This window comes from Myripristis murdjan, chromosome 13, assembly GCF_902150065.1.
Source record: "Myripristis murdjan chromosome 13, fMyrMur1.1, whole genome shotgun sequence".
In the NCBI taxonomy this organism is placed as follows: domain Eukaryota; kingdom Metazoa; phylum Chordata; class Actinopteri; order Holocentriformes; family Holocentridae; genus Myripristis; species Myripristis murdjan.
Window position 1 is genome coordinate 15,744,457 of NC_043992.1, and position 26,948 is coordinate 15,771,404.

The 26,948-nt window shown below is 41.3% G+C and overlaps 1 protein-coding gene across 1 annotated transcript in view; it reads right to left on the bottom strand.

Annotated features, from left to right (window-relative positions):
- The window catches only part of lsamp (limbic system associated membrane protein), a 202,866-nt gene that overhangs the window by 8,403 nt on the left and 167,515 nt on the right, over positions 1-26,948 (bottom strand). The window contains exons 5-6 of the mRNA XM_030066605.1: positions 8,663-8,794; positions 7,344-7,464 (exon numbers count right to left, since the gene is read on the bottom strand). Of these exons, the coding sequence (XP_029922465.1) occupies positions 7,344-7,464; positions 8,663-8,794 (253 nt within the window). The remainder of the gene's footprint in view (positions 1-7,343; positions 7,465-8,662; positions 8,795-26,948) is intronic.

Consider the following 26,948-nt stretch of genomic DNA (forward strand, 5'->3'; position numbering starts at 1 on the left):
GGTGGCAGGGTGTGCGTGCACGTTTGTGTGAGAGTGAGAGAGAGGGAGAAAGAGAGACCTATAAGAGGGACAAGTGTACCAACAGCGGCCCCACTCCATCTACAGCACCTCTTCCTCCGATGATAAGGCCAGCAGCAGATATATATTCTCCTGTGTGTCTTCATGGGAAGTGACTGTACTGTTAAAGAGGACTATCTGCCCACAGAGCATACTGAGAGACCTAGATACTACACAGCACTACAGGGACTCGGGAGAGCATGCAGCTATTTTTACTATAGATTATAGTATATGATTGTAATGCCGTAATAGGGGAATATGAGGTGAGCTGACCGAAACAGGTCAGAACAGCTATAACTCCCTGGTGTTTTCACGCTCAAGTTTGGGGCTGCAGTCATACTGCATTTGCAAATGGGTTGTGAGTTCCAATGCTTGGCAGCCTAATAAATAAAGAACAGCAAACTGGATCCCTGGCCCAAAAAAGAGTCTTTCCACTTTACTATTACCTTTTAGTGCATCGACATTTTGGCTGCTCATTTTAACTTTAAACTTGCTGGCACACGCTGATCGTCAGCCCAACTTCTTCCACTTGTGATTTCAAGTTCATTCTCAAATATGCCTGTGTCTCTGCCAGATTCATCGAGCATATTAAGCCAGAATACATTATCAGAAAAGCTGGCAGAAGTAATTCACATCTACAGTATCTATTTTGGAGGGAAGTTTTGCAAGACCTGTTATCATTATGCACGGCATTTGTCTTTTGCAGACAGAGGGCAGTGGTGGTTCACTGAATAAGTTTGATGTCCACCTCTTTCTGTACAGCCGCACTTTGTAACCTTAAGCCCTGGATTGAAATGATCTGACCCCGCCATTCAGCGGAGGGCAGGCAGAGTGTGTGCAGCGCTGAAGCTGCAGGCCGGCGGAGAAGAAAGACCGGAGCAAATCATCACACGGACAGATTTGATTCTGTGGCGTGTGGGAGCATCTAAAGTAGGTTATCACTGCCACCGAGAATGACAGGCCTGTTATGATTCAAGGCTGATGATAAATGAAATCACGCGGAGGTCCTGCTGAGACTTGTAACCCAGGAATGATTGAAAATAGTCGGGTGGCTGTGACAGCAATCATGTATCGGCTGACAAAACAACAAACATATTTGTCTGTCACATTAGTTGACAAATCACTTTGGGTTCTGCCATGTAAGAAACATGGATGGGCTGATATACTGTACAAACTGCACGAGACATATGCCAGCTCAGAGGATGGCTTTATAGATGATCATGAACATATTGAACATAAACATATTTTAGGTGGGTGGCTGTTTCACAAAACTTAATTACAAAGACATAATCAATATAAAGAGCCTTGGAGTTTCTATATTTAACCAACATCTACTGTATAAATATGGCCAACAATGTCTTGAGGCTCAGAAAGAGTTCACATCAGCACTGGAGGTAATGCAGTACAAAGTGTGTTGCTGCAATAACGTTTTCCTTTAAGTGAGTCAAGTAAGTGATTACTGTTCGAATTGAAGTAATCACATTACAGTTCCTCTTACTGTAAGGAGATAGGAGGTAAGGAGGAGTTAAGGAAGTAAGGAGATTTTGCAATACAATAACAGCTGACACCGACATTGCTAACCAAGTAGTAAATACAGAAACTTAGAAAGCTGGAAACTAATACTGTTGGCCCAATAAAATACCAATTAAAGATGTTGTTTGTTTTTTTTCTTCTGCTGGTAAAGGAGGTCTATAATATTTACTGACTCAGTGTAAATAAGACTACCACACTCATTTTTTTGGTGCAATGTAAATGCAATGGAACAAGTAGTATGACTAATTACTATTCTCAGGGAGAAAAAAGGTAGAGCTAGATTACTGGTAAGAAAAGTAACAAGTAATGTGTAATTTGTAACATTTTTCTCCCAGTAATGACCCCAACACTGGTTCACTTTCAATTGAGTCAATTCATGAAGTGGTTATTCAAGATGTGGAAGTCTTTTCCTGCAAAAAGATGCTCCCTCGCAGCTTTAAAATGGATGAATGGACAGATGAATGTAATAATAAAAATAAAAAAACCCCTTCCTATCCAGGCCAGATCCTTTGCTGCATGTCATCCATTCTCTCATCTCTGTCTTTCCTGTCTCTCTCCACTGTGACTATCTAATAAAGCAGAAATGCCTGAGAAAAAAAAAACACATTAAAAAGCATACAAAATAAACAAACTTAAAAAAAGGATGATAAATTTGATTCACATTTTGAATAGAACGACTTGAAAGTGAATTTTACACGCCTCCTGCCAGCCAAACTGGTATGTTGTGGTTAAAGAGCAGGACGCCTCTCATCATGCAGAGCCAGTGCAGCAAGGAGGAGGCTTGATAGGAGCGGGAGGAGGGTCTTGATCAAAGAACCAGCGAGGTAGTGCCAGTGATCAGTTATGAACTGCTGGCTAGCTGCTCCAGGATCATGATGGATTGCCCTCTGCTGAGGCTAATTGGGTCTATAAGCGCCACGTAGACTCAAGGATCCTGTGGTGGCAATCTCACTGGGAGATGGTGAAGTCAATGACGCTGTGTAGTTAAAGCGATGAATTATGTTCCGTCAGGTGAGGAGGAGCAGCATTTCATGCGTACATAAATCTAGACGTAGAATAGACATGAACAGTTATGAGGGTTCACAGGGATGCTGCTCCGCTCACAGGACGGGAGGAAGGGAGGAGCCGTGCAGACTCTTCACACCAAACATGTTTAGAGCAGCTTGTTCAAACTCCGTTGTGTGATCTCACTTAGTTTGGTTTATTTGGGCAGGTGAGAACAAAGTCGTTTGAACTCAGGTGGCACCAAATAACTGGACTGAGGCGCCTGAAAATGCCAACCACAGGAAACAGCCCAAAAACGGGTATAAAGAAGCTGATGTTGACATCAGAGAGTAAGCGGTGACTCATGCATGGAGGGCCCAGCATAACAAATTGATCTGAGGGCAAACCACATTCTAGACTGATGCTCTCATTCAGGCATTTCTTCTTGTAACTGGTGTGAATACCAGAAAAAGGGAATACACGACAAAGAGCACAAAAAAGTCCATAATGTTTCAATAAAGCTGCAGAGGTCTGTACAACGAGGGAGGCATAACATACCCAGGGTTCCTTTGAGTTAGCTGGCTTGAAAAAGCAATCCAGCTGTGAGCTCGTTCGCATTAAAAGGGGAGGGGTTTGTAACAAATACCTGTTTCATATGCGAGAGGGATGATCCAGAGCAATGTATTTGAAGATGAGTGAAGATTTCACTGTTTAGCCACATGGGAAAATTTGGGAGTATGTAAGGGCTTATGGAGGAGAAAATGAAAATAGAATATAAACGCACACATAGAATATAAAAATGAGGAGTAAAAATAGCAAAAAAGACAAATAAAACAACAAAAGCAACATTCTAGACTATGAACAATTGTGGGATTACACAAAGATGCTGCCAACAATTTCAATAGGAGACTGTAGGCTACAGTGGGACGGATGAGGGGAAAATGGATTAGTAGCCTTTTTGTTTTTCTTTCACGAAGAGCAATCTGCTGTGATGAATAAGCATACTGTAAATACAAGCAGTAAATAAAATAAAATAACTGCCAAAGGTAACGCTGTTTGTGATGCCAGCGCTGGAGAGGACTGCTGCAGGAAAATTGCTGATAGTATAAAAGGTTCTTATCGCTGCCCCATCCGTAAGAGTTCATATTTATCACTGATATGATACAGTGTCATCGCTTTCAGCCTGCAAAAACGATTTTCTATTCACAAAGTCACCTAATATTTCAAGTGACTGCTGTAATATCAACATCGGTGCCATCTATTGCATCAATCACTGTTGGGAGTCCTGTGAAAGATGTTCAGAGTACTTATTATGCAACACGATATTTCATTAATTATTGAGAACTGCAGTCACCTAATGTGAACTACCTGCTACTTCAAAGAATCCATCTTTTATAGACAGACTAGGCAAATGGCCTGGAAATACTTGCATTTATTATAGGCTCATATCTGATAAAATAAATCATGGTGGAAAACAAAGTGGTCCTGCCAGTCTGTAAACACAGTTGCCGTGCCAACGTTGCTTCTTACTATTTTAACTCCATAGTGTCCCACTGTGCGGTTCTTTGTAGTGCTTGCCATGGTCATTTGAATGCAATGTTTTTGTTTATATCGAGTCCAAAGGATCCTGTAGGAGTGCTGATGCCATTTTTCTGGAAAGCTGTAATGAGGTGGTCTTTTGATACATTTTAGATCAAGTAGTCTGAATATAACCTGTTCTGAACGGGTCAGGTGTTTTTTTTTTTTTTTTTTTAAGGTTATTTTGGGGCATTTCTGTTTTGTTAGACAGTCACAGTGGAGAGAAGAAAAACAGTGCACAGAGAGGGGATGACATGCAGGAAAGCATCCGGGCCAGATTCGAATCCAAGCCGCTGTGGCTTAGCCTCAGTGTTTGGTGGTACGCACCATGGCACCCCCAGCTAAAGTTAATTTAACCAAGTCAAAGAGTTAAACCCAAAGTTAGCTCTCTAACCCAGTAGCCTTGCTTCATAGTACTCTCCTCTGATACTGTAGCCTCGTAATTTTGATAGGCTCCTACCACCAGGATCTCTATCCTGGTGGGATAACGAGCTAATAAAATTCTGTCCATTAAAGAAGCTAATCATATGTAAATTTTGTTTACATACAAGTAGTACTGGTTCAGTTATAATTAGGCACAACAGACCCTAATGGACCAAATACAAAAATGGAACAAAGTAAACTTTTCCACTTTTCTACTTCTACTTGCAGCTGATGGCTGCACTCAGGTAGATTTTATCTAATCAACCAAATATAATGGTGCTTTTTTAAAGATGTTTTTGGCATCTCTGCATTGTGTCATAGTGACAGTACAGACAGAGACAGGAAAGACATGGAGCAAAGGGCCCTTGCTGGGTTCAACCCCGGGCCACTGCAGTAAGGAATTAACCTTGATATATGGTACACGCTCTACCAGGTGAGCCACCGGGGCGCCCCAGGGATACTTGTTTTGTATCAGTCAGAAGTGACTCAGTGAAGTAATCTGAAAGTATAAAAAAGTATAGCGAATATGGTCTTCGTGCAGAACATCTGCTCTGAATCCGAGGGGGATTTAAGAACAGCCATTGCTGGTAATATTAAACGGATTAACAAGGAAACAAGTGCAGGAACAAGACCCCACCTCAACAATCAGGTAAATAAGGCACAATATGATATGGTGCATTAGGTTTGATTATTAGGGAGAAGACTATAAAACTAACTAGCCAAGCAAGGATAAATGATATTATTATGGTGCATTAACATCATCATCCAAGGAGAAAGTGCAATAACACTTTCCACTGACACACAGGGAATGGGGGGGGGGCATGCAGAAGTGCTCAGGCAAAATTCTCCAGGGGACAAAACAACTGAGATAGATGGGGCTAGGGAAAAATTGCGGAACAACAGATAATGCAAAATATTTCAACGGCCATAAATCTTTTACTTCAAGCACCGGCGTGATAGGCCTATTACTTTAGAGACCATATCTGTGATAACACTTGTGCCATTCCTCCAGTGTTTCTCTCCCCTTCTTCAGGGAACTTTTACTGGTTGTAGTGTGAGCGGAAATGCAATTACAGATCATGCGTATCTGTACATGTGCAATTCCCTTTATCATCAGCTGTACCATCACAGACCTCTACTGCCAAACTGATGCAGGTGGTGAGCGGGTGCTAACAGAGGTAATCTTGAATGACAAATGCAGGGTCTGGGTTGGCATCATCGTTGGGTCCTCTTCAGATGTTTTCTGATTTTCTTGAAGTAGTTACTTTCCAATGATCATCTGATTCTGGTCATGTTATATTTACTTTTTGCAATTTCATATGCAAGAGTAGAGTGTAGTATCATTGTTCTCCATTTCAGTGGTATTAGTATGAACAAGAAGTTACAATTATTGTGATAAACAAGGATTTTCAAACCGACTAAATGAATCACATTTAGCAGAACACACCCTATCTGCTTCTCCCTTTCTCTTTTCCAAAGAATTATTACAGGATCCACTGCCATCTTTCATGTTAATGTGAGATTAACAGTGGAATAACACTCTAGTGAGTGATTAAGTGGGTGATTAGTCATTATCAAACCACACAGATGATGTCATCAAATTAACATCAGGATGTGACAATGGAGTCAGTGTGGGGGCAGATGTGACAAAGAGAAGCAAGTGAGAGACGACGGTAGAGCACTGGGTGGAGCACCGGCGAGATACAGCAGACTGATTAAAGGCTAGAGTGATGAATACAGTGAGCTACTGCCAAGTTCAGAAAAGGAGGAGGAATCCACTCCGGACAAACCATGTAGAAATCGTCTGACTCTCAGCACATCAAAAAAAAAAAAAAAAAAGACTTGTGATAAAGACGGACCCCTGTGTAGTCCTGGGCTTGCAGACAACACAGAGGCCGAGAATCCACTAAAAGTTTGTGCAGCGAATAGCGCACTGTACATCAGCATAATGACCAAATTGGACAGCCAAGCTATTCCCTAATCCTGTACAATGGCTGGAAAGTGTGCCTTAAGTGTGCACTGGTCACAAAGTAAAGCCTCTTTGTGCCCGTTATCGTCATGTTCATGCAAATTTAAAACAAGTCCTAATATTCTGCCCACATAATGATTACTTGTAGGCCTGGCCACGCAAGTCAAGATTGCTCCTGTTGCACTAACACTTCACACTACCATCCCACCTCCTTTGAAAAGACCTTTCTCACAGCGTAAGATGTAGGCATCGTTTCCAGCAACTCAGACATCCAGGGGAGAGGGCTTTCAGTCCTGTGAATCTCAGATGAGATCAAAGAGCATTACGATAATAAAGCAAGCTTTAGCACACAAGGGTGCTGTCTTGTTGGATTAGCCTTACAGTTGGAGCATGGATTTTGTGCTTGGAGTTGGTGATCAAGGAGGCAATTGGCTGCATGTTTGCGTCCCAACTTGATTTGCATGAATTTTTCAGTGTATGAGACGAAAAGTCTGTGCTGTTGAGTCATCTGTGCTGTGCTGTATTTATTCATCATTAAAGGTTATTTTTTTTGATGTTTCTGCTTTATCCGATAGTGACAGTAGAGAGAGAAAAGACTGGGGAGAGAGAGGGGATGACATGCGGGAAACCGTCCAGGCTGGATTCGAAGCCAGGCCACTGCAGTAAGGACTTAGTCTTGACGCACTCTACCGCATGAACTTTCTCTGCCTATAAATCTGACCTACAAGTAAACACTACAGAGCGTGATGGGGATTGTGATATGGGTGTGGCGGATGGTAGCGTGAATGTCGAGTCTTACCTCTTGTCATCTCTGTACCATTCAAACTCTGGTGTGGGCACGGCGGTGGCATCACACTGCAGCATCCCCATGCGGCCCACCTGAGTCTCTGAGCTCTGGGTTTTCTTTATGGTCGGCGGGTCTGCAGAGTCACACACACTGACATCAGCTCTGGCTCATCCATGAAACCCTCAAGTCTCCCCTCATAACCAAAGGTCACGTGTTGATCCTCAATACCGCCCAATACGGCCTATGATTCATGTGGTCGCTGTGCTCTCACTGTGTTTTTCCTACAAATACACTGAGATCTGCTTTCACTGAGTTAGAGATAAAAACAAATTATTCATACTTTATATTGTAACTGTGTCTCCAAGTAGGGCAATTTCTAGGAAAGTATGTTAAGCCTGACTCTGAAGGAAAGGCATCCTGTTTAATGACAAATGCTTTATGTGGTTCAAGATTGAATTTCATTGCCAAAACTAGAAAAAAATAAAAAATAAAACAACTTAGCCTGGAAATTTCCTTGTGCATTACATTTTGTGATTTGTGGTGTCAAATCTCATTCTCATTCTAGGCCAAATCCAAAGAACCAGTGGAGGATAGATTTTGTGCACTATGGGAATATTAATTACTTCCCAAAGTTCAAGTATCATGGATAATTTTTTTTGTGATTCCTGAACTTTTTTTCCCAGAGCATCCACTGTACACAACACACAACATTATTTTGGCCATAAATATGCCTCATGTATATTAATGCTGATTTTGTATTTGCGATTAAACATGGACTACACTTCAGTGTAGAAAGTATCTTCAGCATTTAATTTAGGAAATCAAACCTGGCTGAATTACTGTTTTGGTAAACAGCCTTATGCGTTATGTTAAGGATCAAAGGGAATTCTATAACTTGTCTCAAGGGCGATTCATATGTTTCTTGTGCTGATCATCAATCCATAACAGCTAACTTATTGCACTCATCAGATTTAACAAGGACCCCTGACAAGATGTAATTAGGCAATCTTGTTTTGGAATGGTACAAAAGCGTCTGCTAAATGATATGTGGTACTTGAGAATCAGCATGGATACGACATTTTCAATCAAAGTCAGACGTGGGCTGAAATTAGAGGCCATATTTTACCAGGATTAATCATGAGAAGACAAGCACCGAGGGTCCTTCAAAACTTTCAAGAAGGAGGCCGCACTGTCATGTCTCTACCCTTAACACCATCTTGACTTTCTGGGCTTTTATCCACTAAGTGCACTGCTTTCCATGAAACATGATACGAATATTAACCAGTGATCGATTTTATTCGTAGCAGGGAGTGCAGTCTATCAGAACTTACAGTTGACGACCACGTTGACATATTTGACATCAGGCGTGGCGACGTCGTTGCTGGCTTTGCATTCGTAGCGTCCTGCTTGGTTTCGCATGATACCTGATATGTCCAGGTACTCCTCTCCATCCAATGGCTCCGCTGCAGGAGAGAGACACACAACGAGAGAGAGGACAAGTGATATTGGTTAGTATTGTCAGAGGAAGGCAAGAGGGAGATGAAGAAAGGAATACAAAATAATAAGAGAGAAGTAAGGAGGAATGAAGAGCTGGAGCAATAAAGAAAAAGAAAGAAGTGGGAGAAAGAGAGAGTTAATTTTTGGGCTCCACTCTGGTGTAATTAGATTTCCTTTTTATCTCCACTCTCACTTTCTCCCAGTGGCTCTGAACCAGCCTCATCCACTGGACATCAGTGCCAATGGAAAAGAAACCAGCTAATAGATGGATATTTGCTGGATGAATGTGGCAGAGCAACAAATTAATTCTTCTGAAAGAGAACATTTTAATTTTGTTACGGAACTTAAAAAGCTAAGCTCTCTCTGAGGCTATGTGCACACTGCACCTCAAACTGTCCTAATTCTCATTTCTTCGCCTCATATGTGACACAAATCCTGGCCTTCGTGATATAAATGATGTGTGTGCGACTGTGCACAAAAACAGGCCCAAATGTTGTTCATGCACCACAAGAAAAACAAAACAAACTTTTACAGGGGTGAAATACAGCACATCTGTTAGAAATGAAATGAAATGGGCCAAAATTAACTTTGAAATGAACTTAAAGTTCAAATTAAGACACTTCAAATAAGTTGTTTGTTTCTGACTTTTCAAAGGACTGCAGAGAAGTAAAAAAAAAAAAGACCCAGTTACTTAATTACTTCAGTCTGCATTTAACTGTAAGAAAAAAACAATTAATTTCTCTTGGCAGTAAGTGTGGCCTATGATACAGCGTTGGCTTGCAACTTCACAGTTTTGAAAAAGGTTTGATCTACGCTGCCATAACACTGCCAAGTAGTCACTCCCACACACACACACACACATTCACACACATCACACACTTTACACCTCTAGTAATTGTTTACAGTACATTCTTATTTTTCTCACTGACAATCAAGCTATGCTGCTATAAGTTTTGCACTGTTTTGCACTGTTTGCACTGTGTTATTTCTTTTATTTTTTCTCATTGTTCTTGTTTATTTTATACACTATATGGAGTGTGTGCATATTCCACCTCGGGTGTGGAACACTTATAAGCCCCTACAGGTTTCATCCCACGCAACTTTTCATATCTGGTTATGATACTTTTATGACTCTATGAGCTTTTACTGAGCAAATAAAGGAGAAAAAAAAAAAATCAAATTAGGAACAATGTGCAGGGGCAAATTTAAGAGTTGCAGTATATGTGTAATGATGACAACGGCAACTCTGGCACTTTTGGAATTCAATGTCAATGGCAGACCTTCGAGAAAACACAGCATCTGGGGCTTATGAAGATTTTTTTTTTTTTTTTTTTTTTTTTTTTTTGGCCTGTGATAGTGACTAGCTAATGAGCTTTTTAGATTTAGATTTCCAAGAGCTGTTCTCTTGGAGCTCTGGGTTGTTCTGGGCCGTGCTTTTAGAGAGAACAACCATCTTAAACTTTGCAAGTGTTAACTTGGTTTTCTGGCAACTGATTCTTTCTTAAGGAGAACTGGCTGGGAGGTCTGGCATAATTCATCATTCGTTGTTAAACTGCATCTTGCCAGCCATTCGGGGCGGTAAGATTCACTAGACTTTAAGATGCATTAGGTTTTCTTACTCTGGACAGGGCAACATCAAAGCAGCAATGTCCGATTTTCAAGTACAGCACTGTGTAGGAACACAGTCAAACAAAACAAGAGAACAAGAAACAAAGCCAGTGCAGATTCAACCACATACATAAACATAACTAAATATACACACACACACATAGCCGCACACCCGCACCTACCCCACCCTGGCTCAATCTGACCAACACGCACCCAAATTATTATTTATAGACCGTGGTGAATAATGGCAGATATGTGTTCAATCGGGCAACAACTGTGGTTCTGTAAAATAAGAAATAAATGCTTGCCATTTATGAAATAAACATCAAAGCTAATGATTTGATTTTCTGCAGTCTTTTAAAAAACATGGTTTCCTTAAGCCATTGAGAAATAGAGTGGCTCCCAACAGATTTCCAGTGCAGCAGAGTGGTACATGTGGCTATTAAAGATGCAAAAGCTGTAATGTCTTTTTGTACAGAGGTTAATGTCACTGAACTATCAGGGATTCCACATATACAATGTCCGATTTTCTAAATGTAATTGGCATGATTGACTGCACTCATATCACCATAAGGACAGCATCACAGGAAGAATTTGCCCTTAGAGGAAGCATTTTCACTCCATCAGCGCCTGTGATGTGAAAATTACTGTTACCAATATAGCTGCTCGCTGGCTTGATTTGTTTATTCTCACACACAGCTGTCTTGGAAACAGACTGCAGGCTGGAGCACAGCGTGATAGTTGACTTGTGTGTGTTGTGACCCTTATCCAAGTCTCAGTGGCTGTACAGAACCTACTTGACCAATACGTCGACCCTCAGGTGGCAGTGAATACCTCCTGAAGCCAGGGCTTTTAAACCTGTTTGCCAACCCCCAGAATGCACAGGGGTTCAAGAACATGCAGAGGCAATTTCACTCAGATGTGGAGGCCACCACGGAGCTGCCGAAAGGATGACGACGGAGATACATCTGTTGTTCAGGAGGAAGGCTTCTCTTTGACCCATAGAGAAGCCTTTGACTGCACTCCATTATCAGGGCAAATATTATCAAGTTGTGTCCACAGAAAAAAGTGCAGTGTTGAACAAGGAGATTCAGCATGTATGCACCAAACAGCACATGAATACATTTGGCTGATTCTTTGGCAGCATCCACCTCCACAGCCCATATGAGTAACTCTAGTTTGGTGACACGACACTCCTGGTAAGAGGCTTGCCCATTACTGAGGCAAAGCGCACATCAAGGGGAGAGCGCTGTGGTGCTCCTTTACCCCCAACCAGAGGCCATGACACTCTTCTCATGCGCGGCCATGCGTCTTTTTGCGCCGACTCTGACACCGAACCACTTCTTCCAGATTCCAGCTATTATGCAGACCTCACAGCTTGCTGCATTTGCTCCTCGCCACTCAACATATTTTCTTTTATTTGTGATCCCAGCTGAATGAGAGCCAAACAAGGTGCCTTTCCTGGATTTCACCTTGCCAAATGAAATGTCAACTTTCACAGTCTCATGCTATTTCCTTCTATCTGCTCTGGCATTTTTATTTTCTGAAGAAAAGAGTCAACAAACAGGCCAATGTAAACGTATTAGCATATTAATTATGGGTGTTGCAACAACAATTTGTGGCTAATTGTGGGACTGAATGGTGTGGAGGTAAATGCTCCCTTGGCACAATTACAAGTTGATTGAGATTTAAAAAGGCAAAGTGGTGCACTGGAGGGTGCATGCCACTTTTATACATGGCATTTTTTTTTTTTTTTGTATGAATATGACATGTGGAATCCATGTGAAGCTTTCATGAAGTTGCTTCTCTTCTCTTCTCTTCTCTGTGAAGTCTGCATGAAGTTGCATTTTTTTTAATTCTTTTTTTGAAAGAAATAGCACTGAAAAAAAAAAAAAAAAAAGTCTGGTACATGTGGATTTGTGGTATAAAATCAGATCCGAACTGAATATTCAGACTGGAATATGCTAGTTTTGGCATGATTAAATCAAAAATCATCCACTTGAACCAACTGCCATAATTCTGGCAGCCACATCAGTGATGGCATGGAGAAAAACAAAGTATATGGAGGTACACCTGCATAATCTAATACAATCCAATACAACTGTTCTGCCATTAAGTTTACTTTTATGACACCTATGATGCTCAGGTTTTCTTTTGGTCACAGTAGTAGAGGTGTTCATTCAATTCTATGTTTGGCATTGAGCTCATAGTTAGTGCTGCTGTTGTACTGGACTGCATTTCACTGAGAGCCGAAAGCCCATGAAATGTGACATTTGAATAGAGAGGAAGAAAACCACAGTATCAAAAACACAGATATCTGACTAGCTGTTTGTTTCATGAACCAAGCCAACTAATTAGCTAGTAAAAAAAAAAAAAAAAAAAAAAAAAAAAAACCACAGCATCTTTTCATCTCATTAAGAAAGATCTTGCATGTTTTTTTTTTAACACTCTATGGATGGGTCAGGAAGAGGAAAAGGCCAAGTCCTGTGATGTTTTGCTCTGCTGATCACATCTTCAAACACTTGTGAAGATAGTATCACCATAACTATCATGGATAATTACAGTTTATTTGACAGGGCTGTGACAATTTACATCGGTCTATGTTAATCCATCATGAGCAACATTCACTTGACTTTAATCTCCATTCCTCACAAATTCTCACCTGACAGAAAATGAAATTATATGAAACCGTATTAGCTTAACAAGAAATCATCAGTTTCTGCCCACTGTGTCAACAGTGCAGGTCTCATGATATTTCTCTGAAAAATACAATTATCTGCAGCGAATGAGGAAGGGAGTCTCTGAGGATCCACATCTAATAACTACAATAACATTGACTGATATTTCCTTTAATCCTTAAAATAAAAAATGATGGCTTCTTAGCTGAGGAAATACATTGCACCTAGATCTCCAGGGTGAGTTGGTGGGGGGAAGCACTGTTTGTAACAACAGTAAATGTCAGTGATCTCAGTTGTGGGCAAGTTTGTGTTCATGTTCCGACTGAGGGGCTGCGGGCTCGCTGAGACCGAGGCGCCGTGCCCTGGGAAATGAACTGGCAACTTCGGGGACTCTGATAAGGGAGGTTAGTTGAAAAACAGCTGTTCTGCTTTGGTGAACACATAAAATCACTGTGCCATTTAAAGCCATAAAGTTGACACAAACACCAAGTAACAACACCCAAATAACCCCAGAATGACTAAAATGCATGACTGAGCCTCAGACGGCAAACATCTCCCAAACTTTTAACAGTTATTGCATATAAGCATCTACAATTTTTGGATGAGATTTTCAGTATTTTGTTGCAGAATATGGTGACACTTATAATATGATAAGTTAATCAAAGTTTAGTTAACAGTTATTTTACAGTTAACAGACGATGAAATGATAATTAATATGTTTACTTACTACACAGTAGACTATTCAGTTTGTTGCTGCACACATTATAACATTTTATATGCTATATTAAGTACTTGATGATTACCTGGTGATTTGTAAACCTTTAAGAAACAGTTTGTTAAAAATCTAGATATTTTATAACACTTTGTTAATGGGTAAGAATTAGGTCTATAAACTTTAATTGGACGGTTATTATAAAGTGGCAACTACTGCTTATAATAATTAGTTAATCAATGTCGACACAGACCATTCAAAGTGGAAAGCCTCAACAGTGTAATTAAAAATATTGAACTTTATAAAGCCTATCCAGTAAAGATGCACTACACAGTATACATTAACAATTTACAAAGTATTATTAATGTCCAAAGCAACTTTGTATTAGCCGCCAAAACAATGTCTATAGATGATCTGTGTTATGAATATCTGGTACATCTATCCATGTAATGCTTGTAGATACTTTACAAATGATTTCTTAAAGCTTTACATTTATTTGGTAATCATTGACAAATATTTTATATAGTAAATAAAATGTTATAATTATGCAACAATAAACTGTTAATACTGTGTAATAAGTAAAACAAATTAACTGTAAAATAACAATGCATTTAAAGTTAATTTATCGATTTACCATTTAGTGAGGGTGGTGATCATAAAGTGTTGCCCAGACTATAATATCTAAATCATCCAAACCAAGTGCATGCTTGATATGGAGAGCCACTGTTAGAGGATAATTTCATGATAGAAAGATCAGTGGGATCATGATCAAAGTCTGAGGCGCCATATACGGTGCTCAGGACCAAACCACCAGGGTGGTTTGATTGGAGAGTTATGATTGAAAATCTGTTGCCATGGAAATTCCATTGAAGCTCAATCATCTCGATGCTTTGTGCAGTGCTGGACAGAGAGTGAGAAAGCCAGGTGACGACAAAGATCAAAGAACAGAGAGCAGATGAAAAGAGAGAGAGAGGAGAGAAAAGCAATGAAATGAAGCAAAAAAAAAAAAAAAATAGGCTGAGAGGAAGAGGCCTGGCTAGCGGCTTAAGTGCAGCAATGATCGTCAATAATCTCTCCTGGCATGTATAGAGAGCAACTCAATCATGAAGGATGCAGGGGGCCTGATTTATTGTCTATGAAACAATAAATCATAGCATGTGTACAGTATACGTCTTTGTTCACATCCACATGAGAATACGGTTTCCTCCCCGTGTTGTGCACGCTTCACATGTGATCTGTTTAATGGAGAGTAATGAAGATAAATTGGTTAATCTTGTCTGGGGGGAATTGATTAGAATGTGTATGTGTGTGTGTGTGTGTGTGTGTATGCACATACGCCCACATGTGTGTCTCTGTGGTGAGTATGAAGCGTGCATGTGTGAATCGGGCGCACAAGTCACATTTCCTTGACGTTCCCAAAGGGGACACCGAGAGTGGTGACTGATTCAAAGTGTGCCCATTAGAAAAGCCCCATGAAGCCTGGCATTACATTTTATTATTACATCACATTACTATGCTAATCTGGATGAGGGGGAGGGAGAGAGAAAGAGAGAGAGAGATGGGGGAGAGAGAGAAAGAGAGAGAGAAAGAGAGAGAGAGAGATGGGAGGAGAGAGAGAGAGAAAGATGAAGGAGAGAGACAGAGAGATGGGGAGCGAGAAAGAGAGAGAGACACACACACAAAGGGAGTAGTTGAAATAGTAATAGAAATAGAGGACATGGAGTGTGCTTAAGTTGTTGCATTTCAGATAATGTAAGAAGGATGGGAAGAGATAGACAGGGAGTTAGATAGATAGATAGATAGATAGATAGATAGATAGATAGATAGATAGATGGGTAGGATGGTAAAGGCAATGTCAGCAGGCGAATGTGTGCGTGTGCGTGTGCGTGTGCGTGTGCGTGTGTGTGTGTGTGTGTGTGTGTGTGTGTGCGTGTGTGTAGGCACACGTGGGCACCTATTTGACTCAATGACTGAGGACTTTTCTGGCTGCAACACAAATGCCCTCGCTGTCTCCCTCATTCTTATTTTTTGTCTTCCTCTTTCTCTCTCTCTCTCTCTCTCTCTCTCTCTCTCTCACACACACACACACACACTTCCTCTTCTACCTATGAATCCAGGTCAAAGTTTGAGGCCTGTCACACCACACTACACTTTTCAAGCTTCCCTTTATTCCTTTTCCACAAAGTACTTCTCTCAAACTTTTTCTTGGTGTACTTTGAATGGGGGCAGATAAGTGTCAGTAGCCTTGAGCTACTCTAACAATAGAATCTACACTGAGGAGCAGAGTGGGAATAGACAACTGAACATTATGTCTATTTTATGCTCTGGAAGCATAACAACTGGAATAGAAACTTCTGCTTGAAAAAGGTGTAAAAGACCAGCAAGCTGCGGAGCAGCATCAGCTAAAAAATTAAATGACAAAAATGTACCTGAAGTTCATCATTCAGTAAATCTGAAATATAGAGGATTTACTCTGCACCTTCAGTTGTATAAAGTTGTAATTTTCTCAACCAAAGACTTGAGTGGTTTGAAGGTGCACTACAGAAATGCAAAAATACTGTGTGTGTCACTCTTTAGACTCATTTGACAAAAAAATAAAGCACGGAATAAGCACACAAATTGACCATGCAGACTAATTTTTCAAGAGTAGCTGCTATTTCCAGGGGCTGCACATCATGTTTTGGAATGTATTTCTGAATGCTTACAGGAGAATACGCCTAGTGCATATTATCCAACCTATCTGCTGAAATCCTAAACTAAGATGTAAATTACATTTGTTGGAGTGCTTAAAGAGCTTGTTTTACGTAACCCTTGTTTCTTTGGCAGCCAGTGTGGGAGTCTGAACTGCTGCAGGTACCTTTGGAGTCAGAAGTACATTCTACTCCAGATGAGAGGAAAAAAATCTGTCTGCTCAAATAAAAAAATAAACTGGAACCCATGTCCAAATTGAGAAGTGCAGGCAACATCTGCAAATAATTCAGTCATGATAAGTTCCATTAGATCTAAGTTAGTGATGGTAAGTGAAGCGCTTCAGCCAACTTGGCTCTTTATCTATTATTATTTCAAAGCTCATGAAGCTCTATTGCAAACTAGATGGAATCGATGCAAAAAAAGGACAAAAACTTTTTACTGTTAAGAGTGCCGAACTTGCAGAATACATGCCTACAGCTGAGCTCTGATATTACTTTTTTCCATTGAAAGTTTAAAACTCCTACAGTATCTAAAACTGCCTTTCACCCCACACTTGGACTAGAAGCCCATTTTTGATTTCCTGCCATTCTCTAATTCGTCATGAAGCCTGGTGCTGGCCACGCTGAAAAGACAATGCATATAATTGATGTATTTTTCAACACATTGTACTTTGAAAGCCCTGCAGCCTTTGGGATATGCAGCAGCAGGCTTCTGGAGGGGAGCTGGGAGGAGAAAGGGGTCTGGAAGCGGTACACTCCTGCAAAATGCCTGCTGGATACTGATTTGCATTGCACTGGCAATTTTGTGTGAACAAAACAAGTTTTCTATGTCAATTTAACAACTCTGTAGGAGTGAAAGACAGCAGCGGAACGGTGGGCAAACAACACATAGATCCATACATGCAGACCTGGCCCCCGCCTCCCCGAGAGACAGAGGGGAAGAGGGGAAGTGAGAGAGAGAGAGGGAGAGGGAGAGGGAGAGAGAGAGAGAGAAGAGGCAGAGGGATGAGGGCTGTGAATCACAAACCGGCAACTTCAGTTGGCAACTGGATGATGCTCATTTGCATATCCTCATGCATCATTCATTGGCATCACTTTACCACGGTGCGAAACATTACATTTATTTTGCAAATGCTAATTTATGTTAAGCAGCTGATTTGGGAAACTTCAGAGCCGAGTAGCATAAAAGACCCTGCGACATTTATTTTCTTTTGTCTACATAAGCGTGACAGTATGTGTGCAGGGGTGTGTGTGTGTGTATACGCGAACATACCATCTACTCCCCTCTGGACGTTCTGTGTGTGCATGTGTGTGTGTGTGTGTGTTTGAACAGTCTGCCCTGGCTTTATCTAACAGTACCACATGGCAGCTATCTTCCTGTCAGGAGCCAGTGTGATTTAAATGATGGGTCAATATATAATTACCAAGTAACTCCTCATCAACACATTCCTCAACGTGGAGATAATGAATAAATGACTGGGCTCAGACACCGAATGAATCTTTATCATACTTAGGGCTTTTATTGACAGTTAGTGGCCAAAAACCAAACAAGTCATAAAATGTAAATATCTGCTTTTATACAGTGACATTCCACTCTTTTAATGGGATACTTAAGTGCAGAGTGGAGTATCCTTTCCATTTCTTAAGAAGAGACATCAGTCTACCAAGGAGGAATTAAAGAAATTTGGGGGAAAATGTAACCTGAACCCTCTTAAATCCTTTGAAAAGAGCCTCGTAGTGGGACTAGTCTTGTTAATGGCAAAGGGTTGTGTTTCATCGCTTGAATTATAATTTCCCATTCCACTTGGCAGCGGTACACCAGAACAAATCCTACATGTGCAGTATCTTTTCAGCAGTCTAAGGACAAAAGGAGAGCTTCTTCCACTCCTGTTCACAAGCCATTTGCTGCTGCTGCTGCTGGCGGTGCAGAAACAACGCAGGTGTTGGAGCCAAAAACAAGACGGCTGTTTATTTGCCGCTTCTTGAGCCGAGGAAACGATACGCACAGCAGAGCGCTTACAGCCGTCTGTTTTTCCTCAACACTGTCGCTCCTCTCTCAATCTCATTTTCTCATTTTCTGATTCGCTCCTTCTCCCTCACCTCCACATTCCTCTGTCGTCGTGCCACACTACCAGTATGGCGACATACAATACCTTACCTGTTTGTCCTATTCAGTGCTGCGGCTTTAAGAGGAGATTAATTGTTGATAAGACAGAATAGGTTTTAGAGATAGAAATCCCATGAGGCAGAGTGGGGTTGTCGACTTTTTCTTACACTCGTCAGATAAAGGGATCGGGCCTATTGTTGTGCCAACACTTCTCATTACTGTCCGGATAGATTCAATAGGCTTGTTTTTGCCATGGGAAAAGAGGCTTTGTGTTAAGTATGGATAGCAAGGTCAGGCACAGACTATCACCGCTCGCTCTATCGCTCTTAGTCTGTCTGTCTTTCTCCTATTCTTTCCCTTTGTCACACACAGAGAGAGAAAGCTCTGTAACATGACAACATCTTCAGAATAGATCCCATACAGGGCACATGAATGAACACACAGAGCCTTAGGGAGGCTGCAGCTGACAATGAAGCAACCTCAGGACTGCAGCTCTACAGTCAGTCGTGCATATGTGTGTGTGTGCATGTGTGCGATTAAAGAGACGAGGCTGACAGCGCTCCAAGTTGTGCATATGTGTTTGTGTGTGTGTGTGTGTGTGTGTGTGTGTGATTAAAGAGACGCAGTGACAGCAGGCCAAGGCTCTACACTTGTCAAGTACACTCATCACTCTGGATGACCATGACTCTATCAGTTTGATTTTGTAACTGAACACAGTGCCAAGAAAACCGCCAGTAAATCACTCGCCTCCCGCAGGAAGACGTCTCCATTTTTCGCTGCTGTAAGTGACAGCTGACATTGCTCCATGACACACAAGTAAAACTGTTTTACAACATCCCGTCAGAGCAGGCACTACCACTGAACAGGCAATGTAGGAAGTGTAAAACATCCTTTTTTACTATTACATAATTTTATTGAATTTTTGAAAAGCTAACAACAAAGACGTGGAGAAGTTTTGTCTTTTAACCCTTATGTAAGTCGTGTTTTTTAACCCTTATATAAGCAGATGAGTTGACTGTGAAAATGTTATTTTGACAGTAGCCTGGTTAAGTGGTGGTGTATTGCACACCTAAATAAATGCGATTTTCACAGTACAGCCACAGTTAAGTTAGGACAACTTGCATATATAAGAAATGTTTATTTATTGATTTGGCATAGCAATAAGTTTGACTTTGGTTGACTAGATCTTTTATATTAGCTGCTGCATGCATATTTGATTTCATAAGTCACTGTTGCACATACACATAGATTTTGTGGGAATAAACACAATCACCCTAAAGAAAATACAAGTCCTGGTGCCAATTTTTTCATGTAATTACAATTACTATCAGCATATCTATCAAGCATCCGGCAGATGCTACCTAACGGATCTACTCTCCAATTATTCCAAAATAACAAGAAAAGAGCTGTTAAATTTAATTAAAAATAGGCACTGGGACTTGTTGTTTTGCACATTGGCCCACTTAGTTAGTGTTATTCTGGGACCAGTTTTGCTGTGCTCCGTAACAGAACAGAGGGACAGAAATACAGTATATGAGGATACTTCACCACCATGTGCACTCATATAACGCCCAGGTAACTATATCACATGACACTGTTCCAAAGTTCAATTTTAAGTCTTAGATGGGTTTGACTGTAGGGAATGAGATATGATAGACTAACTCTGAAACGAGCATCAGTGAGCTTACAGCACCTGAAGATTATCACACTGAACTAGCTTTCTAATAGCTGCACTGGAGCAGTTTGGGTCTAAATGCCTTGCTCATAGGCATAGGCATACCAATAATGCAGTAGGTAATTAGGAAGGGAAAAACAGGCCTCATTCTCTGTGCTTGTGCAGAGATGCAAAGTAGAATCCTCCTAATCACAAGCTCACTGGCTTTATAGTTCTGGGCTTTAGAAAAAAAAGTGCTTATGGACTCTAAAAAAAAAGTGCTGAGGCCCCGTACAGTGGTGACTTTAAACAAGTGCGAGCTCCGGTGTTTGCCAGCCCAGCGGTGACTGGATCTAATGAGGCTGGGCAGATACGGGGCAAGCTGTGCGCAAGATGTTATGTGCGGAGTGTGACAGCAGACTGATTTCAGAGCAGCTGCTGATGGCTGCTGATGGTAAACAAACAAGTGAACAGTGACAGTCAGCAGATCTGAGACCTGCTGAGAGACAGATGAGCAGCTGTCTTCTCCTCAGAGGACCGGCGCACGGCTCTTTGTGTATGCATACATGCACGTGCACATGCCCTCCCACACGGCTGGAGACACGGAGGCTTGACCTGAGCTGCATTGACAAAGACCTGTCACTACCTTACACTTCATTCCCACAATCAGCTGGGTTGTCAGCCACTCTTTGTCACTGACAGCTTGCCACACACTGATATGTGAGTGTGTGTGTGTGTGTGTGTGTGTGTGTGTGTGTATCTCACCTAATCTGTTCACCCACTCTTAGTTACACTAACGAGCTACCTATGCATCTCTACTCTACTTCATTCCCTATAGAGGCAGATATGTGTGCCTGTGTGTGTTGAGTAGTGCTCCCTAACTCCATGTCTTTCCCCAGACGGCAAGCGAGAGAGGATTTTGAAGTGGCTGTCATACTCTGCTGAAGGAAGAGATAGGAGGATGATGGAGAGAGAGGAAGACAGAGAGAGTGAAAATGAGGAGGCGGAAGAGCGAGAGACGGTCGGAGATGGATAGGCGAAGAGGTGCAGACGGAGACAGAGGCGGGGAGAGAGAAGGTCCAGACAAGGTGACAGTCCTGGGGAGACTTTTCCTGAGACGAGTCTTGGAGCACGGCCGACACTCTGGAGGATGGTGTGGGAGGGATGTCAAGGGCACTCAGCATCAAACCTCTAAAAGGCTGCCCTGCCAGGCACTGTTATAAAAGGGTTATGGCTTCAATATTCAGCTGGATCATATAGCATAGGGAGAGCGGGCTGCGGTCCAAATCAATTCATTTGGACAGATGTCTTTGTTGCAATGAAACTGTTGCAGTAGATTCATAGTTTAGAGTTTACAGCTAGCTGACGCTTATGATGAGTGAGCAGGTAGGGCTTGGGCTTCTTGCTGAAGGACACTGCGACAGGACACAAACCTCAAACCTCTGACTTTTCAGTGGAGAGTCTCTCTAACCACCAAGCCGTTTGTCTGCCAGGGTGCAGTACTGTAAATAAGTCAGGGCTTTACAACTTCATTTTAATGCGTCATCGCCTTAACACCGTTTTAGTGAGCAGCTCCCACAGATGTGCGTATGTCTGCGCTTGAGTGGACTGGAGGTTCGCTGTGGTCGTCCTCCCTGCAGCGCTAAATGACTGACAAACTCTATTACACCAGAGAGGTGAGAGGACCTCGAATGCATAATTGAACATTAATTAACCACTGGGGTTACTATAACTAATGATAAGAATGATTGCACATCTAATGAAACTGGCCATTTGCATACTAAAACACGATTATCTGTCCTTTGTCTCTCCGGCTTCTCTCTGTATTTCCCTTTCTTTCTTTCTTTCTTTCTTTCTTTCTTTCTTTCTTTCTTCACTTTCTCCTCCTCCTCCTCTGATCTTGTGTGTGGGTCCTCCTTCGCAGAACTGTGGAGTGTAATGGCAGAGGGTACCAGGGGGCATGTATTTTTCATACTTGTCTGACTTCTATTTTGGTTGTCCCACTGGCATGCAGCGAAGGATTCCTTGCTTGACCAGTGGCTCTATTTCCTTCACTCATCGGGCTCAGCGGGGGGCCTCCATTTTCCCAGCCATCCACCACCTATGAGCCCTCGGTGCTGACCTTTAGCGACTACTCTGGGGGAGTAAAAAGAGGCATGGAACCAGCCAGTTCGATATATCCACACTAACATCACCAAAAATGTGTGCAGGTTGCAGCGGACACTTAAGACCCTCGCAGACCCAAATGCTGACATTTTTCTAGGCTTTGCACACATACATCTGTGTGCGCTCTCCCTCACACACACATACACATATTCACATATTCACATATTCTCTGCTGCCCTCCTCTCTGTCCTCTCCCTTTCTTCTCATCCTGCTGACTATCGCTTCACCTCTCCTTCCTTCCACATTCTATTGATCATTCGCCTTACAAGTTCGGGCAATGATTTGTTCAATCAATATCCACAGCGGCACCCACGCCGAGGCCCAACAAAAAAAAGTGTCTTGACAAAAAAAAAAAAAAAAAAAAGTACTAGAAAATGGGATGTTGCCTGTCCCTACTATCTCATACTTGGAGATATAAAATATGTCATGTTGTTACAGTGGACAATATGGTGGCACTGTGTCAGCCAGTAGATCTTCAAAGTTTCACATCATTTGCTGATTTCAGTGACTGTGGTCAAAGAAACCTATTCAACCTGTTTGATGAGCCACCCGGTGCATTCGCTGGGTTGTTTGCCCTGTGGTCTCTGGGCTGGTTATAAAATAATGATAAACTTAGAAGGAACCGAGCAGGAGTTGCCATGGTATCACCCCACGTTTCAAAGCCCTAATATTTCATCGCTATGTCTATATCTGCATAGACTAGAAGTACAAAAATATCTGGTACATCTATTCTTTTCACACAAGTACACTGATGAGGTGAAGCCTGGTGAAAACTCAGTGTCCTTTATTGACTTCCCTTAATAAATCTATACAAGTCACAAGAGAGGAGCTGTAGATAATGAGAAGCGGATGAGCCATAGAAACAGTTTGTAATCTTTCTTGTCACTTCTGAGCCTCCAAATAAATATTTAGCGAAACATTTTTATTATGCCATGCTCTATCAAAGCCAGTCAACAAATTACGTGCTTGTGAAGCTTTGAAACAATCGAAATTGGATTGTGCAAAAGGGGCTGGAACTCAATAGGCCTAACAGGAGAACGTCCCGAATGCTTTGTACATTCATTGTATATGAAAGCAATAATTTCCATGCCGACTATTATTTGCAATCGCAGTGGCTGTTATATTTTTGTTGTTATCTGCTTTGGCAATGTAAGCTAAAGAGCCACTAAAGCCCTTTGAATTGAACCGGTGCATGTTCCACATAAATGAGCACCTTGTTTACGCTACACCAATGCAAGTCCCCTTCCTTGCTCAGGATATCTGTCTTTTGTCTGCCTTGTTGTCGTCTTAGATCACGCTCAAAGGACTGAAATCTTTACTAAGACTCGGCAGTCCATGATTCATCAGATGCCTCTCAGAAGGTGTTAGAACATGTTCAAAACTCTATGCATCACACCTTTGCAAGTTATGTATTTTTAGAGTCCTGGAAAACTATTTTCATTTAGTCCTGCATGCATTAGTTACAAATGGGGCTAAATGATGTGTGATGCTGTAACCTGCATAACTTCTTTATGTTTGTCTCAATGACAAACATGAGTCTAACTATGTGTTTATACATATCCAGGTCTTTAATTTTTTTTTTTTTTTTTTTTAACTTTATCTAGTCATCCAGACTTCCATTTGTCGGCCCATCTGCCACTGATGAAGCAAACATCCAAATTATGATCTAATTATATTTCTGATGACCAACTGATGGTGACAACAATAGCAGAGAAAAACGCTGTGAGGAAGTGAGAGAGAGAGCGAGAGAGAGAGAGAGAGAGAGAGAGAGAGAGAGAGAGAGAGAGAGAGAGAGAGAGAGAGAGAGAAAGTGCATTTGCGGCATGGGTGGCCTAACAGGAAACGGATGACAGCTGTAATCAATGTGGGCACCTTGAGAATGCCTGCTATTAACTATCTCATAAACAGATCCTGTGATGGAATACCAATTTAGACAGTTGGCTGAAAAACAGTCAACTCCAGCGTTGGAGGCATCATCTGTCACTCACGTCATTAGAGCGGGAGTAGAGCACTTCAGGTTTTTCTTCCAGGCCCCTGAGAAAATAAGTTTTACAGACAAAGCTTTTACAGTACATATTCCACAGCTGACTTGTTCCAGTGTGAACTTTGACGACTTTCTGGGTTGTTGTAGTCTGTTTGTCAGCGTTACGGTGGGTTTGTCAGTTTGGTTTGTTGTGGTGTAGAGTTTTATGGCTTGGTTGGTTTGATTTAGAGCAAGCCGTTTCTTGCTTGTTCCTTGGCCTGTCCTTTGGCTGAGGCGGACATTAGAGTTTTGTAACATGTCATTAAACCATATGATATAACCCGAGCTATTTTTACATGTCTAATTTATTTTGCGGCCATTGTACAAAGACTACTTTATATGCTTAGCAGCACCGGATCATATACGGCACAGTGTCTCAGCGGTGAGAACAGTCTATTTTCTGTGGGGCTGTTAGCGCTGCTATGACCAGCTGGTGTGGTTGTCACTAACCTGCAGGTGTTCTTAAAGCTGCCTGATTGACTATTGACAATCCTCAAAGGGGGAAAATCATTAAACTGCTATATTGCCATTAGGCTTTTCAGTTTTGTTTTTTTTTATCATCCTCCCAGCACCCTGTTCACATTACAGTCAACAGGGAGTAGCCACAAGGTGTACGGAAAATGACCACATTGGAAAAAGCGCTGGTTTATTTTTAGGTAGAGTGTATCGTGAAGAAAGTTCAGCTTTTTAGTGAAGTGCCTATGACTACTTTTTATGTGCTGACCAGCTAAAACAAAGAGAAGGTGGGGTTTTATGATACATATATGCAGCTGGCGGTTTACAACAACAAGAACAGCAATAGAGAAAGTACTGTTAGAAAAATTGATAGCAGTTGTTTCTCTGATCATAAAGAGTCAGCATTGGAGCATACTGGCTGGGGAGGTGTGAGTTTCTGCTAAGTTTAAGAGAGCTGTGCAAGAGGTAGTGCCTGTAGCTAGTCCTAAAGGAAACAAAGTGCAAATTGCTTGACCCGTTTCTCAGTTCAAAATGCTCAAAATGAAACTTTTTCTACACACACACAAAAAATGTGAGCTCAGCATTATTCCCCAAACATTAAGATGGAGACTCTGTTCATCAGTCAAGGCTATGAAAAATGCATCAACTTTAAATTATGTATTTGTAAAGAAGACTTCAAATTGAACAGACAAAAGCCCCTTTCACGTAGACGGAAAAGTTTGAGGCCTGTCTGAAAGGGTCGGGCCAGCATTTCTTAGAGCATCAATAAGGTACCGTGTGACCATGTCATACAGTGAGTACTTTAAAGAGCTACCTTTATCACAGATTAAGCAAAATGCTGTGGAGACGAGTGGCATGTTGGTGTCTGGGTAAGTGGGTCTACTGTGATTTCCATCCCAAAGTAAATAAGTCATCAAAAGTTCGGTGTATTGAACTGCAAACCAACTCAAGGCTAATCAAAAGACAAACTTTACTTCTTTCTCAAGTGCACTGCCTTTCAATTCTTTTTCAACCACATTTTCACAAAACTCTGATGATTGTTCTCAGTTGTGTAACATTGTATGAGTTTCACACACAAACACACACACACACACACACACACACACACACACACACACACAAAAAAAAAAAAAAACATACAATAAAGACACAGCAGGAAACATTGCACAGGATCTATACTCTTACAGATCGTGAGAAACTCTGTGAGAAAAACTCGGTAGATACTTGGCTATAACATGAAACCTGAAGCTGGAGTTTTAAGTTTGAACTTTAGTAAAGAGCAGAGAGGCACTGTCTACAAGAATAACAGCAAATGTAAAGCACTTTAATTTTTATGCTACTTGTAACAACAACAACAAAAAAAAAAAAAAAAAAAAAAAAATCCAGATCTGAATCAGGATAAATGGTAAAACGTTTAATTTACAGTGATGTTCTTTTTCACCTTTTACTCAGTATTAGGTATTTCCATTGCTTAGTAATGAAATGAAATCATCCCAGTAACAAGTAGGCTAAAGAGAAAATGAACCTCTGTCTCTTGGCCAGCCACTGCAATTGTCAATTTGTGCTTTTAGTTCCCACTCTCCCCTAACATTTAACAGTTCACTAATTTCTGATTCTGTCCAATTATTTCCACTCAACCCTCCAGTAGCCATGCTGCTTTATGTTTTTCTGTTATCATCACTGACTTTTGCCAGCTATACAAGTGGTTAGGACGTGTTATGTTACAGTATGAAGATAATAGATCAACGAGAAACTACCATCACATCTATTCATCACGTTTATTTGCTTACTAGGTTTGGATTAGCCTGTGCCTCTAATCAATGAGTAAACAAACTGTCTTCAGTGGCAGTGCCATATTTAACAGCAGGTCAGTGTGAACGTTTACATTCCAGCAGTTGTGATTTGTGAATAAAATAGGAGAAGTTGGCATACTGATGACTTGCTAAAGGTAAAGGTAAATGGATTTGGAACTTGCAATAATGTCCTGTTGCTGAAAAGGGCTAAACAGTATGTTGCCATGGAGACC